The sequence below is a fragment of the Mesoplodon densirostris genome, chromosome 3, assembly GCF_025265405.1.
Source record: "Mesoplodon densirostris isolate mMesDen1 chromosome 3, mMesDen1 primary haplotype, whole genome shotgun sequence".
Lineage (NCBI taxonomy): Eukaryota > Metazoa > Chordata > Mammalia > Artiodactyla > Ziphiidae > Mesoplodon > Mesoplodon densirostris.
Genome location: NC_082663.1, coordinates 5,288,605 through 5,304,453, shown reverse-complemented (window position 1 = coordinate 5,304,453; position 15,849 = coordinate 5,288,605). Strand labels below are relative to the sequence as shown.

Genomic DNA, 15,849 nt, shown 5'->3' with positions numbered 1-15,849 from the left:
GTAAAACGCTAGCTATTGGCATCAGTATGGTCATGACCATTATCATATCATCATCATCATCATCAAAGCAAGAGAGTTGCAAACCTTCCCTTCTGCTAGAACTGCTAATGTGAGGAAAATCCACACAGTAAGAAGCAGAAACCAGCTGCTTTGCCCTCTTGGTAGGATAGCTGCATTTTTAAAAACCTAAGCTGAATCTGGTTCTCAGAATAAATGAAAATGAATGGCAAAAAATGTTCCAAATGGCATCACTAAGGGCCATGAGTGCTGATGGAGCAACAATAATGCGAATGAATAAAAAGAAAGAAAGAAAAAAAAATGCCTCCAGATTCCAAGGTCACAAAGCATTAGAAGCCTGGAAATTTCCCAGGGGCAGATCACCTTGACCTCAGAGGGAAACCAAAGTGACACCCTGTACCGTAAGCAGAGCCCTGCAGGCTTTCTGCACGCAGCGTCCTACCAGGTACACCTTCTGACCTGCTGGGATTTTCCAGCCTAATTCCATTTACATTTGGAGCCTTGGGTGTTTAAATCTTAAAACATGTCTTACAAACAAATAAACAATATTTACCATGCTCAGTAAAGGGAAAGCAGCCACAATTTAGCTGTGTCAAGAGGAAAAGGGAGAACCTGCATGAAGGTCTCAGTGGGTTTGAATAGCTTTGGGTTTCATCAGAGAATAATAGTCGATGGAACAATAAGTTAGGACAACTGGGAGATGAGTGATTTAGAGAGACTTTCAAACTCTGGTGCACTCAGTGGATCTCAATGGCCCTACTTGGGATGGTTTCAGAGGTCAGACTTGAAAACCTCCCATTTCTGTTCTCACTTTAGCCAATACAAATAGGAGGAGAGAGGAAAGAGAATATTTATGGGAACAATAATTGGAGCTGATGACTAATCACAAATCACAAAAATGTAGGGTATGATACCATAATTATACTCATTATGACCTGGCCTGAATTAAATGTCCTGCAGTCACAATACAGAGAGCAAGGGCTGGCATTCCTGAACAGAAGAGGCAGGTGTTACGGCTTGAATTGTGTTCCCTCCAAAAAGAGATGCTGGAATCTTAACCCCCAGTACCTAAGAATGTGACTGTATTTGTAAATAAAGTCTTTGCAGATGCAATCAAGTTAAAATGAAGTCATTAGGGTGGGCCCCAATCCAATATGACTGATGTCCTTATAAAAAGAGTAAATTTGGACAGAGACATGCACACGGGGAGAACACAATGAGAACATGAAGGCAGAGAGCAGGGTGGTGCATTTACAAGCCAAGGAGCACCAAGGATTGCCAGCAAACCACCAGAAGCCAGGAGAGAGGCATGGAACAGATTCTCCCGCCGAGCCTCAGAAGGAACCAGCCCAGCTGACACCTTGGTCTCAGACTTTTGGCCTCCAGGACTGTGAGACAATACATTTCTATTGTGTAAGCCCCCCAGTCTGTGATACTGTGTTGCAGCAGCCCTAGGGAACTGATACAACAGGTAACATGATCCCAGAGCCAGGGTGACTATTATGAGGCGGGGCAAAAGCAGCAGTGCAGAACATCTCCGTGGAACCTTCTCTATGGCCAAGCAGCTCTTAGGAACTGGCCGTATCGTGGGCTACAGACACAAGTACAGGACGCAGCAGAAACAACTTGCCAAGTGCTGGAAAAAACCGGGGGAGGGTAGCACAGACGGGGCCATAAGTCAAAACTGCAGAAGCACTCATTTCTCTTAGTTATTTGGAAAGCAAGTTGCTGCCAGGGTCTACCCGACAGAAAAGGATGGCTTCCTGGGGAGTTACATCCGTGGTGGAAAAATAGGCATTTGGTTTCTTTCTACCGCTTTCTTTTGTGGTTTTCTTTTCTTTCTTTTTTTTTCCCTGTGACCTCCGAATAATCAAAAACTGTTTATTGAGTTAGTTTGAATACAATTGGGACTCTGGGGGATGTGTAAGATTGGATTCCTCTCCTCAGAATTCCTAAAATATAGCTGGAAGCTAAGGTATAAGATATGAGCAGGAGGGACATAGAGGTTCAATGTCAAAAAAGGCAGACAGGGCTTCCCTGGTGGCGCAGTGGTTGAGAGTCCGCCTGCCAATGCAGGGGACACGGGTTCGTGCCCCGGTCCGGGAGGATCCCACAGGCCGTGGAGTGGCTGGGCCCATGAGCCATGGCCATGGAGCCTGTGCTCCGCAACGGGAGAGGCCACAACAGCGAGAGGCTCGCGTACCGCAAAAAAAAAAAAAAAAAAAAGGCAGACACTAGGGAGGACATGAGTAACAGCCCAGTGCCGCTCCCATGACTGTTTCTACACTGGCCGGTGCTCCAGAGAAATACTGAAGAGTTGGGGTGTTAGGGAAGATTCTGGCATGTTCTTGACTTTAATGAGACTGTTTCCAAAGTTCTATCATTTAGTCAAATGCCCTCTATAAGTTTATAGTATGTATCCTTTATTAGGATCAGGAAGTTTCTATTCATTTTCCCAGAAGTTCCTTTGTTAAAAACAAACAAACAAACAAAAAACCACGAATCAAGTTGAATTTTATCAAGTGTCTATTTTAAAAATCTGAGATATTTCTCTGCTTTAATTCTTAATGGACTTAGATACATGAAAGATTTTATGATATTCACCATTCTTGCAGTTCTAGGAGAAGCCCAATAGATCATTATTATTTTTTTTTTCAGTGTGATGTTTGACAGGTTGTGTTTTTCAGAAATGGCTTCAAAAGGTCTCACCTGTTCTTTCACCTGTTCTTCCAAAAAAGTGACTTCTTACTTCTTCCATTGACAGGTCAGGGTTATGTTCCCTCCCTGGGAATCCATCTGAGCCGTGGTTGTGGTGCAAGTGATGCTGTGGGACTTTGGAGGCAAGGTTCTAGACGGCTGTGCAGCTTCTATCTGTTTCTCTTGAGTTACGTGCTCCTGGAACCCAGCCGCCACAAGGCAAGGATGCTCCCAAAGTCCACAGAGACTCACGCAGAGGGGGACTGTGTTCTCTAGCTTACAGTCCAGCTGGGCTCCCAGCCGACATCCACCATCAATGTGATGGCCCTGTGAGTGAGCCAACTTGAAAGTAGACCCACTAACCTCAGCCAAGCCACCCAGCCAAAGTGACATGGAGCGGGGGCAAGCTACAAACGCCATGAACAGCCCACATTGCAGATTTGCGAGCAAAATAGAGAAAAGTAGCTGTTTCAAACCACTACGTTTCCACGAGTTTTGTTTATGTAGCAAGTGATAGCTGATAGGGGATAATTGATTCGATTTGCTAATATTTTATAATATTTGTGATTTTTACATCTACTTTCAGAAGGAAGATTGGCCTATATTTTCTTCCTTTTTTTTTTTGGACTGTCGTCTTCATTTCCTATCAAAATTATATAATCCTTTAAAAATGAGCTGGGATGTTGTTTCTTCATTTTCTAGTCTCTGAAAATGTCTGCTTAAAATTGAAATTCTTTTTTCTTTAATGTTTCATTAATAAAGAACAAACTAGTGTTAAAAGCAGTCGCAGCTTGATGTCTTGTTCCTTTGAAAGAGATTTTTGTCTGCTGGCCAGTTTATTGAAAGGTTAGGATCTATTCTGATCTCCTATTATTTTTTGGGTTAACTTTTGGGAGTTTCCTAGAAAATTGTCCACATCCTTCAAGCTTTCAAAATATGAATGCAAGTTTCAGTGTAATTGAATGATGTTCCCTCATTCATTTATAATATTGTTTATTCTCTCTCTGCCTTCCTGATGGACTTGCTGAAGTATGTATCTTTACTCGTGTTTTCAACAGTCAGCTTTTCTTTACTGTTCATCTTTCTAGCTTCTAACGAAAGCAGAAAAAAAAACTAATGAGTTTTCGTTTTCCTCAGTATCTCTCTTTACCTTTTCCACTCCTTTCTATATACTTTCTGTGCTTGTGATTTCTCTCTTGCTCCTTTTCATTAACTCTTTGGGTTGAAAGCCCTAGCTTATTATTTCCAGGTTATTTTTCCTCAGTGTATCACCTTAGAAGCAAAGCAGAAGTTTGATAAGGAGTGCTTATCATTCAGTTCCAAATATGTTACAAATTCCCCTTTAACTAGTATAGCCATGTAATGTATCAACCAAACTGCGACACCTTTGATAATGAGTGACAGGAAGTGCTACTAATAATTACATTGGGATGACGGACATCAGTCGGGTCTCACCCATACAAATTCAGATGTATGTATATCCATGGATTATTTCAAAGAGTGTGTTGTGGTTTTCAGGTCTGTGTGTGTGTGTGTGTGTGTGTGTATGAGTGTGTGTGTGTGTCAAAAGCAAATAACTTCGTTGATTTCTACTGTAATTATACCACTGAAGTCAGAAAATCCAGTCCATGTGACACCATTTGAAATTTGCTGAAACTTCCTTCGTAGTCTAGTGAAAGGTCAAATTTTTATAAATATTCCATATGTGCTTGAAAATAATCTGTTCTTCAGGGTTCAGTGTTTCTCAAAGATCACATACATTAATCATATTATTCAACTCTTGCATATTCTTCATTTATTTTGTGCTCTACTTGACATCATTTTCTGATAGAGGTGGTTCAAATCTCCTGTTATGATTATGGAGTTTGAATTTTTCCTCATAATTTGCCAACTTTTGTGCTAGATATTATAAGGCAACATTGTTAGTTGCTTATAGGTAAATATTAGTATAGGCTCTTGGTGGACTCTTTCCTTGATCATTAAAAAAGTCTTTTAACATTTTTATTAATTTTTAATTTCATATGTTTAATAATTTTTTTGGATTACCTGTCATATCTTTTTCTATCCTATTCCTTTATCTAAACCTTTCTGTATGTTTGTTTTAGGTGTGCTTTGGAAAAGCCACATAGCTGGATTAAGACAGCAGCAACAATAAAACAAAACAAAATATAATAAAACACTTCCAATCTGAGAGAATCTCCCTTTTAAACAAGTAGTGAAGTCTGTTTACATTCACTGTGATCACCAACATATTTTTCTTTAATTCTTTTATCTTATTGTGTGCTTTATATTTTTTATGCTTGTTCTTTGCTTCACCTATTCTCTGTTTTTCTTGCCTTCTATTTAATTGATTGCATTGTCCTTATTCCCTTTCCCCTTTACTAGCTTGGAAATTATATTGTTCTACTAAATAAATAAACTTAATTTTTTAAATCAATACTAAACAAAGCCTAAGTGCCATCAATATCTATCTCTTTTTATTCTTATGAAATTGAAAAGGACTAACTTCATATCCAGCCCTCTCCCCAGTCATCATTTTTTTCTTTTTGTCTAGTATTTTATTGCCACCTCGTTTTAAAATTCCCCTGAAGTTAACTGCCGTTAAGTTGGGAGGGAGGTATTTTATCTAACATGTCTGTGTATTCAGAGCAGAACAGAGGCTTTCCCCGTCACTTCAGCCCACCACATCAACTGGAGTTCCTGATTCAGTAAGTCTGACAAATCACGTACCTGATCTGGGTTCCCATTTCTGGCTGCAGTTGGGAGAGGCTTTGGAGATCATCAAGAAAAGGGGCTTCCTCATTTTGCCTAAGTCTCTAGGAACTGAAAAGGCTGAATGCTGGATACTGTGATATTCAGTAGAAAAGGAAATTACAGTGGCTTGAGGGATCCAGGCAGGCTACTGCAGGAGCAAACGTCAGTTACTCCTAGAAGAATGGGCGTAAACGTTTCTTAAGCACAAGAGTGGTCAAAATGGAATTTTAGTAAGATCAATGAACAGCAGTTTACAAAAAGCTCTGTGAAGTAGGGGAGGTTATTCTTTGCAGATAGGGAAACCCCACAGGGCACTGTTTTATTACAGTTGCCACGAGGGGCCGGGGACCTGACCTAGGAAGGTGGTTGGAATTAGGGAAGGAAGAGCTGAGGGGAGATGGTTAGAAGGAAGAGTTAGAGTTGGTGGGTGCTAAATACATACCAGAAGAAAGAAGTCGGGTTGCCAGAGCTGACCTCAAGGATTCCAACTGAGGGGCAAGGAGACTGTCCTTATCGGGTCCTTCATGCAAACTTTAGGGTTTTCAGGTACGTGGGTATTTGTGAAGACGTTGCCTTATATGGCACATGCAGGGCACCGAGACCTCTGGGGGGAGGTGGCAGCAGTTAGCACTAGAAGCCTCAGTTGGGACACTAGACCTAAGGTCACCGTGTGTTGTTGTCCTTGCTGCTAATTCACCCCTTTGGGGATGGCAAATCACTACTGGAAAAGTGATGGGTCTGAAGCCCAGCTTGAGCTGCCTTTCAGGGTCAGGGCATAAGGCTGAGTGGCTCCAAAAGGGAGAGGCCAGCTTTCGGAGGAGCAGGTAGGAAGCCTGCTGGACCCTGCACAGCGGCTCGCTGGTGTGGAGTAAGAAGCTGACCAAGCCCTTTGTCCGCAAGCCGTTGTACCTGCCTGTAAAGAAGCAGAGGAAGGGAAGGTCTCCGAGATCTTAAAGATGGCTCATGTCACGGGGCAGGATATCAGGTGTCTTCTCCCCTTTCTTCATTACATTTTTTTCTTTATTGTTGCAATTATTTACCATAAGTACCTGTAATTTGAATACTCGGGGAAAAAAAGTCATTTTCATCATGGGTCAAGCTACTCTTTCCAAGTACTGCCCGCTGTGCTTCAGCCTTACCGGCGTTATCTCCTCTAAATAACCTCATGTAGCTGTCGGGTCTCATTATCCTGATTTTATGGACGGGCTCAGAGGCTCGGGAACTTGCCTAGGGCCAGTGAAGGCAGAGCGGGATCCCACAGGTCCCCATCGCGGGCTCTTTGTGGCCCTCGGAGCACGCGTGCGAGTCCTGAGGACCAACACCTGGCGTGCCCCGCTCACCTGGGCCGCTTAGGGCTGCTGGGGCCAGGCTGAGCTAACCTCCTCCTCTCCCCACGCTCAAACCCCGCCCCCGATCCAGGCCCCGCCCCAGACACCGCCTCAGGGTCCACACCACGCCCCGGTGGCCCGCCCCGCCCCGCGTCGCCCCGCGTCGCCCCGCTCCGCCCCGCCCCACCATCCAGGCCCCGCCCACCAACCCCCAGAGGAAACGGAAGTGGTGGCGGGCCCCGGCGGAAGTCAGAGGCGCCGGGACGGGAGGGAGCCCTCGGCGGTGCGGACGGCCGGGCGATGGCCGAGAAGTTCGACCACCTGGAGGAGCACCTGGAGAAGTTCGTGGAGAACATCCGGCAGCTAGGCATCATCGTCAGCGACTTCCAGCCCAGCAGCCAGGCCGGGCTCAACCAGAAGCTGTGAGTGGCGGCCGAGTCCGCCGGCGTGTCCCCGGCGTCAGCGGGGTGGCGTCTGTCGGCCTGGGAGCCGGGATGGGGAGCCTGGAGCCGTCTGAGAGCCGCCTCCTCTCCCCGCCCTGCTCGGGGCCGGGCCCTCCCGGGCCCTCCCGGTCCAGGCTGTGCGCAGGCGGGCTGGCCGCTGCCGCCTGTTGCAGGCCCGCCTCCTTCCCGCTTTGCCGCGCTGGGACCTTGTCTTGGGGCCGCGTTTGGACACGTTATCAGTCTCCGTTTCTGGGGCTGTCAGGGGGAGGCGTGCTTCTGAATCTGAGTCTTACCCCACGCACGTAGGACTCCCTCCCCTTCGGCGGGGGGTTCCGCCCCTGCCCCCCGAGGGGAGGCGGGCTTCACGCGGCAGTGCGGTGAAATGGGCCCCGGGAAGGTGAGGGCTCCGAAACCGCTTGATGCCTAGGCCCGAAGGGAGGAATCGGATGATGGTGGGCGGTGGTGGGGTGCGACGGGCCACAGAACGTTTATGGAGTGATTTTTGGGGCAGCAGCCTTGTGCTGGCGGCGGGGCCCGGCCCTAGGGTAAACAAAAGGCAGATACAAATCGGATGCTCCGGAGAAGGGCTCACAGCTGTACGGAGGGCACAAGCACCAACCTGTTTGCAAGCCCGCCTTGCGTACCCGGTGCTGCGGGACTAGCCGGCTGATCTAGGAAGGCTCCCGCGGGGAGCTGAAGTAGACTAGGCAGCCGCGGCTTGCTTTCCCCCAGGCTTTGAGGATGGATGCTTGAACTGGAGTCGCCCACCCCGGGCGTTGTCTGACACCGCACACAAAATCCCCGCCACCTCAGGGTGAATGTTTTTGAGAGAAGGCTCGTATTTTTCATCAGATTCTCAAAGGCTCCTGCCCTTATTCCTATTGGTTCCTGCCCCCCAGTATTGGCAATTCCTTGTTTGAAAAGACAATCAGGAGATAGGTGAGCATATGATATAACGCCAAAGCTTTCCTGGGAATTCTGTAGCGAACCAAAGAACTGAGAGCCACATCTAACCTGTGCTTGTGCAAGGAACACGCGTGTGGATCCCTGGTCGCCCAGGTGTGGGTGGTGCTCAGTGCCGTCGTCCCAATTAACCTAACGTCCCATTTTTGCTTTTTCCCTCAGGAATTTTATTGTTACTGGCTTACAGGATATCGATAAGTGCAGACAGCAACTTCATGATATTACTGTCCCTTTAGAAGTTTTTGAGTAAGTAGCGTTCTTGATATTCTAATTATTTAGTTTTGCTGTAATTATTTCCTCAACTACCAGTATATAAGTGTCAGCTATGTGGCAGGCATGGTCTGGGTGCTTCGTATATGCTAGGGAAGAAAACAGACAAAAATCCCCACTGTCGTGGAGCTTATGTTCTAATGGGATTAAACCATTAAAAAAAAAAATCTCAGGGACTTACCTGGTGGCGCAGTGGCTGAGAATCCACCTGCCAAGGCAGGGGACACGGGTTCGAGCCCTGGTCCGGGAAGATACCACATGCCGCGGAGCAACCTAAGCCCGTGAGCCACAACTACTGAGCCTGCACTCTAGTGCCCGTGAGCCACAACTACTGAGCCTGCGCTCTAGAGCCCGTGCGCCACAGCTACTGAGCCTGCGCTCTAGAGCCCACATGCCACAACTACTGAGCCCACATGCCTGGAGCCCATGCTTCGCAACAAGAGAAGCCACCGCAATGAGAACCCCGAGCACTGCAACGAAGAGTAGCCCCCGCTCGCCGCAACTGGAGAAAGCCCGTGCGCAGCAACGAAGACCAACGCAGCCAAAAATAAATAAATTAATTAAAAGAACTCAGTATTGTATTGTTTAAAAAGAGTTACATGTGAATAAAGGCTTTTTAAATATGTGAAGAACATCCTAGGCTCTTAAAATCTTGCTTATATAAAAGGACAACCACATGAATTCCTTTTTTTTTCCTTGAGAAGGAAACATTCTTATGCAGCTATATTATAAATTAAAAAAAATTAAAGCCAGAAACAACCCAAGAAGTACGAATTTGGTCTGGTATCCCCCCTACTGCCCTGGCGGTGCTGGTTCTAGGAGATGATAGTATCTGCTCTGTTGAAAAAAAAGTTCTTAGACCAGGTATGTTTGGTAAGTCTTTTTACCGTTTTCTGCGAGAGAGTTACCTGCACCTGGGCACAGTCCTGGCCTAGAGAACGCCTCTAGGAAATAAACTCTTTAGGTTTTATCCATTCAGGTTTTATCACACTGATTTCACAGGTGAAAGAACCAGTAACTGTAGTGGCTGTTTAGCTAGTCAGTGTCAGAGCTGAGACTAAAATTCTGGACTTTTAACAAAAATTTTATTGAAGTATAGTTGATTTACAATGTTGTGTTAATTTCTGCTGTACAGCAAAGTGATTCAGCTATACATATATATATTCTTTTCCATTATGGTTTCTCACAGGATATTGAATATAGTTCCCTGTGCTACACAGTAGGACCTTTTTTTTTTTTTTTTTTTTTTTTTTTTTTTTTTGCTGTACGCGGGCCTCTCACTGCTGTGGCCTCTCCCGTTGCGGAGCACAGGCTCCGGACACACAGGCTCCGCGGCCATGGCTCACGGGCCCAGCCGTTCCGCGGCATGTGGGATCTTCCGGGATCGGGGCACGAACCCGTGTCCCCTGCATCGGCAGGCGGACTCTCAACCACTGCGCCACCAGGGAAGCCCAGTAGGACCTTTTTGATCCATCCTGTATTAGCGTCTGCTAACCCCAAAATCTCACTCCATCCCTCTCCCACCCCCCTTCCCCTTGGCAACCACAAATCTGTTCTCTATGTCTGTGAGTCTGTTTCTATTTCATAGATATGTTCATTTGTGTCGTGTTTTAGATTCCACATATAAGTGATAGCTTGTGATATTTGTCTTTCTGACTTCACTTTTATGACAATCTGTAGGTCCATCCATGTTGCTGTAAATGGCATTATTTCATTCTTTTTTATGGCTGAGTAGTATTCCATTGTATATATATACACACCACATCTTCTTTATACATTCATTTGTGGATGGACACTTAAGTTGTTTCTGTGTCTTGGCTGTTGTAAATAGTGTTGCTGTGAACATAGGGGTGCGTGTATCTTTTTTTTTTTTTTTTTTTGCGGTACGCGGGCCTCTCACTGTTGTGGCCTCTCCCATTGCGGAGCGCAGGCTCCGGATGCGCAGGCTCAGCGGCCATGGCTCACGGGCCCAGCCGCTCCGCGGCATGTGGGATCTTCCCAGACCGGGGCACGAACCCGTGTCCCCTGCATCGGCAGGCGGACTCTCAACCACTGCGCCACCAGGGAAGCCCCTGCGTGTATCTTTTTGAATTATAGTTTTGTCTGTGTGTATGCCCAGGAATGGGATTGCTGGATCATATGACAGCTCTATTTTTAGTTTCAAATCCTGGACTTGTGTTGACCAGGGCCAATTCTCTGGGCCAAGCAACCTCCCTCCTGGAGCTGGCTTGGAACAGCAAGAGTATTCTGGGGCTTTTTGCTGTAAAATTGCAAATGTAAATCACTAGAGTTCCTTGAACAGTAAAAGGAAAAGTTACCTTTTTACATCCCCAAAGGTCAGAGATGAAAGTCCCAGTTACAGCACAGCTCGGCAGCTGGCCACCAAGTCAGGACACGTAGGCTGCAGTTTTCCCGGTCTCAGCTCTGTCCTCACTTGCTGGCCAAGGTGTCACGTGTTCCCAGGTGGGTGCGAAGGTCTGTCTTGTGCGTGTGTTGCAGCTCTAGACTCCCGCTCGTGAAGTGTGGCAAGGTGATGGCTGATTTCCCTTCCTTAAGTGTCCTCATTAGAGCCATGCTGGTTACGAGTGTGTGGGATGAGTATATTGACAGATGCCAAGGAACTAGTCCTGGCTTCTGAAGTGGAGCAAATGAGAGGAAGACAGATGGGGAGGACCGCTGAAGAGGCGGGGGCAGCGAGGCCTCGGCCAGCACAGCCAGAGCCGGTGGGTGCAGGGACAGCGGAGACCCACGTGGGGACTTGGGATGGGCCGGCCTCTCAGCGCCCAGCAGGCAGCAGATCCGAGCTGTCGGTCAGTCTGTGCCGACGTAGAAGGGTCTCCAGGCCTGTTCTCAGCACGCCGACTGCGTCTGGAGCAGAGACACCAACGTCAACCTCGGCCCTTCTGCCCGGTGCTTGGGGTTGGCGAGTTCGCAGAAGTGGGAGTCAACCCTTGAGTCTTCAAAGAAGAGCCCGATCCAAAGGACATCACTGTCGAAAGGGGTTGTTTATTTAGGACGATCCAAAGGACATCACTGTCGAAAGGGGTTGTTTATTTAGGACCTGTGGGCCTGTTGGGGTTTTTTTCTCCCCAGAAATGGATGGATTTTGCTTAGGATTTGACCAGAATGTTGCTTTTTTCATTCCATCGTTTCAAATACATCACAATAAAATGGGATTTCTAGGACTTTTGATTTATTAGTATTTCTCTATCTGTCATAATCAAAAGCCAGTTTTTATGTCATTAACAGCAACCTAACAGTGTCTTTAATCTGAAGTGATAATTTTTTTTAACTGAAGCATAAAAATGCATAAATCAGACTTAGTGTAGTGGTGGTGGTTTTTGTTTCTTTGTAACGAGTCATTCAGTTTAGCTGGAGGATGCGAAGGTCTTCAAGGTGCAGAAGTAGGCAGGTGGCCTCCGCAGGTAAAATGTGGAGATTCATCTAGGTGGTACACTTAGTGAAATCTTTGGGATGGTGAAGACATTTTGGGGACACGTGTTGATGGTTTCACGGAACAGTGTTATACTGCTAAGAAATAATTGGAGAGAATCTGTCTCTGTTAAATTTAAGTCACGTAGGTATTTTTAGGAAAGTAGTGTATCGTTACCCCCTCTCTCCAGTTGGTAAACTAATCTCAGGACAGGCAAAGCCAGTGCTCTCGTGCTCGCTGCTTTGCCCTCCCCGAACCTGCAGCCCCGAGGCTCCTCTACAGAGGACGGGTTGGGCCTGCTGGGTTGCATCTCGGTGGGCTCCCTGTGTTACTCAGGCCTGAAGCTCTGGCCCACGCTTAGTTCTTTCTTGTCAGGAGCTGCCTGACCTTACAGGTTGTTGTGAGGATAAAAAGGTGTGGTTGGCCATGGAACCTTTCGAAAAACACAGGTGCTAAAAATGTGAACTGGTGTGGCTGTGAAGCTTGCTTGGTTTATCAGTGATCATTACTTGATTTCATGAGTCGTTCATATTATTAGAAGTAATGTGAGTGCAAGTCATCTGTACTTGTTTCACCGAAGGAATCCTAATTCACCTGGTTCCTGGCCACAGCTGCTTCTAAACAGGGCCACGTGAGGTTACCGATCGCTGCCTTTGTTTTGCCCCATAAGAAAACTGTGAGAGGAGGTATCAGCCATGAATGTTCATTGAGGTGTTTCATGTTTCCAGATACATAGATCAAGGTCGAAATCCCCAACTCTATACCAAAGAGTGCCTGGAGAGGGCTCTGGCTAAAAATGAACAAGTTAAAGGCAAGATCGACACGATGAAGGTAAGGTTCCTGTAAACAGAAGATAATGTCAGAACATCGGGGATGCTCACAAAGCAAGTTTGGCTAATAGACTTTGTAAAACGTCAGCTACTGGACAACATTGCACAGTTGAGATTTCTGAAATGCATAATAGGTAATAATATTAGCAAGCCATGTAGTAGCATAATAAACGTAGCGACGTGGCTAGCCTCCCTTTTACGGAAGTCTGGGCTAATTTTTGTGGCGTTTGTTGTTGTTGGCTAACTGTGCTTGTTTCTGTTTTTAAGATTTTAGTATCTCCAGGTTGCCCTTTGGTGCTTTCTGAGTCCTTCTGTTCGGCCTTTTTCTGTAACTGTGGGTCTTTGGTTTAGAGGATTGCCGAATCCTCCTTGACATCTCTTTCTCTGGTGGTCGTCTCCAGCTTCCGACTCCAGACCCCTTTGTACCGTATACCCTATCCTCCACAGAGACCCTACTCTTTGTGTTTCTTGGTTTTGATGGGATCGAGAAAACTGCATCTTGAACATGGTATATGGAGTGTTTTCTTACCTACATTGAGTCTCGTGTAGCCGGGGGCGGGGGTGGTGGTGGTGTGGGGGTGTGTGTGTGTGGTTTTCCTTTAGGTGGGCGGTGTCCCCCCCACCGCCCCAGGCAGCGCTGGCCTCGTTTGCGTTTCTGGAATTCACCAGCCTGTCTCCTTCCTGTCCATTCCCCTGCCGTCTCCTCTGCTCGTCCTCCCTGGTCAGCGTGTCACCTCCTCCGAGAGGCCTTGCGGACCAGCCTTGGCTGATAAGGATCGGCCCTTCTGTCTCTGTCCTGTGTCCCCTGCTGCAGCCTAAGCTCCAGGATGCGAGGGGCACGAGTGTTGTGTTCCCTCTGCTGCCCAGGGGCACAGGTCTCTGCTCGGTGTCTGCTGTTCGCGGGGACAGGCACGCGGAGGGTGCGCTGGCGAGGCGACGGGCCGGCACAGAGGTGGTGACGGGACTGCCGTGACAGGCCCATCTCACGCTGCCTGGACCGCAGGGATCTGTGCTGATCTCAGGTGGCCTGCCCTGGAGGTGGCTTTGCTGTGGGGGTTAGTGTGGTGCCCCCGGCCTGATTTCTGCTTGGCCAGCTTGAGACTGAGTTGCTCTTGAACTGAGCATCACCTCTGGGGCACGATGGCGCTTTGGTTGAGAGCCAGCTGGGGTCCTTTGGGCCAGTCTGCGGGCGACCTGGGTCGTCCAGCTCAGGGACGACCGGCAGAAGCAGCCCCGCCCTTCCCCTTAAGAACATGGCCGTGGCCGCAGGGCGATGTGCTCCCGGCTGCCCGCCTCCTGTTTGCCTCCCTGCCTTTGAGCCTTGAGATGGCCTTTCGGCGGTGACCCTAGCGACCGTGCTCTTTGTTCAGTTTGCACCCCTTTCTGTTGCCTCGTGGTGTCATTTCCTCTCATGAGATTGGGAACGTCTCACGGAGCAGTTTGTGTGCCTGGCGGGTCGAGTGATTAAACGTGCACGAGTTCTGTCTTAAGTGCTTTCGGTAGGGTTGGCATGCAGCCTCCTTTGAGGATGTGTTCCTGACCTATGTAAGGACCATCTCTTTGTTTATATCCGCGGTGCTGCTTTTCTGTACAGCTTATAAGAAAGGGTTTTGAGATGCTGGCAGATATTTAGCTGCTTTTAAGATTGGATTAAAACAAACGTTACGCTGAAACGGAGGCTCAAGAAGCGTGGTATTTGGAGAAGACAGGTTTCTAGGTGCTCTGAAAGCTTTGATCGAGAGCTGTTTGCACACAATGGGTTTGATGTGGTTCGAATTAATAACTGCTTAATTATTACGGGAAGACTCCTGTTACACGTGCTCTAATCATTTCCACCTGAGAGGCTGGCTCCGCGCGAGAGGGCTCCTCGTCATCTGAGGCAGGAGGGAAGAAGTAGTCTTTGCGTGAACGTTCCTCTTTCAGGTAGTTCTCCATGTACCTGATGTGCCTGCAGCATAGCTGCAAGCAGTTCCCTGCTGCGGTTTGGCAGCCGTGGCGTCCAGGGAGGCGAGCAGACCGCGCCGGGAAAGCCCAGTCTCTCTTTTGAGTTTGAGCCCGTGGTGGGGCGTCGTCTTTACCTTGGGTGATGGGTCACAAGCAAAAACATCTTGACCGTGTGTATTTTTCTTCCTAGAAATTTAAAAGCCTGTTGATTCAAGAACTCTCTAAAGTATTTCCTGAGGACATGGCCAAGTACCGGAGCGTCCGCGGGGAAGACCATCCTCCTTCCTAACTCCCTCCTCCGTCTGTCTGAAGGTCCTCCCAGCCCTGCACGAGTGGCCGTGACCTTCAGGCAGCCTTGACTGAGCGGCAGCCATGCTGTTTCCTGGGCCCATCCTCCCGCCACCTTGTCCTCGCCGTGGCCTCTGGGGACGGCAGGGCCTGGAGGGCGTGCGGGGCTGTGCCGCCAGCTGCCTCCTCTCCCTGACGTGCTCTGTTTGGTCCTCTGGCTCTCAGGGGACTGGTGATCACGCAACTTTGAGTGCGATGTGTATGATTCTCCATGGCCAAATAGTCTTGGAAATATTAAATATGATAGGTAAAGTAAAAGTTTAAAAAAATTCTACCTAATAGTTTTCTTTTAATATACTCTTTCTGTTCTTTTTCCTTCTTTCTTTCTTTTATGGTGTCAAAGAAAGCTAAACAAAAAAACAGAAGGAAAACTTGGTTTAATATAAGTACTTTAAATTCGTTTTGTATTTTATATTTTTAAGTATAGTGCATAAAGAATGTGTTCAATGGAACTGTGTTTCCATAGATTTCAGTTAGTCTAATAAAGTCTTTAAGTACTTATAAGACTTGTTCCATGTAATTATTTCTGTAACATTTTCATAGTATAGTATCTTGTATGTCGTAAACAATTGTCACTTCCCTAAAGTGTGAGGGATATTGGTGAAGTTTGTTCTGCAGGCGTTTAGGCAGGGAAAGCCAAAGTGAAATGCAGGATTCTGATTTTCCTGCGGCCTCTTTTACAGAGGACATTACGGACGTATTGACACAGTTCAGGCACGCGCCCCCCAGCCCGTCCCGGGGCCCCGTGTGTCCGCCTGAGGGGGCTGCCAGATGGCGGGGACAGCCGCGCCTTCGGAGTCTGCAGGGCCGGGCGGGCCTTG

At 47.5% G+C, this 15,849-nt stretch overlaps 1 protein-coding gene across 1 annotated transcript; it reads left to right on the top strand.

Annotated features, from left to right (window-relative positions):
• Window positions 1-7,031: 7,031 nt before the first annotated feature.
• Window positions 7,032-15,498, top strand: MED10 (mediator complex subunit 10). Its single transcript, XM_060091577.1, has 4 exons — window positions 7,032-7,219; window positions 8,366-8,449; window positions 12,635-12,737; window positions 14,871-15,498. The coding sequence occupies exons 1-4, from the start codon at window positions 7,098-7,100 to the stop codon at window positions 14,967-14,969; spliced, it is 408 nt and encodes a 135-aa protein (XP_059947560.1). The 5' UTR covers window positions 7,032-7,097; the 3' UTR covers window positions 14,970-15,498.
• The last annotated feature ends 351 nt before the right edge of the window (window positions 15,499-15,849 follow it).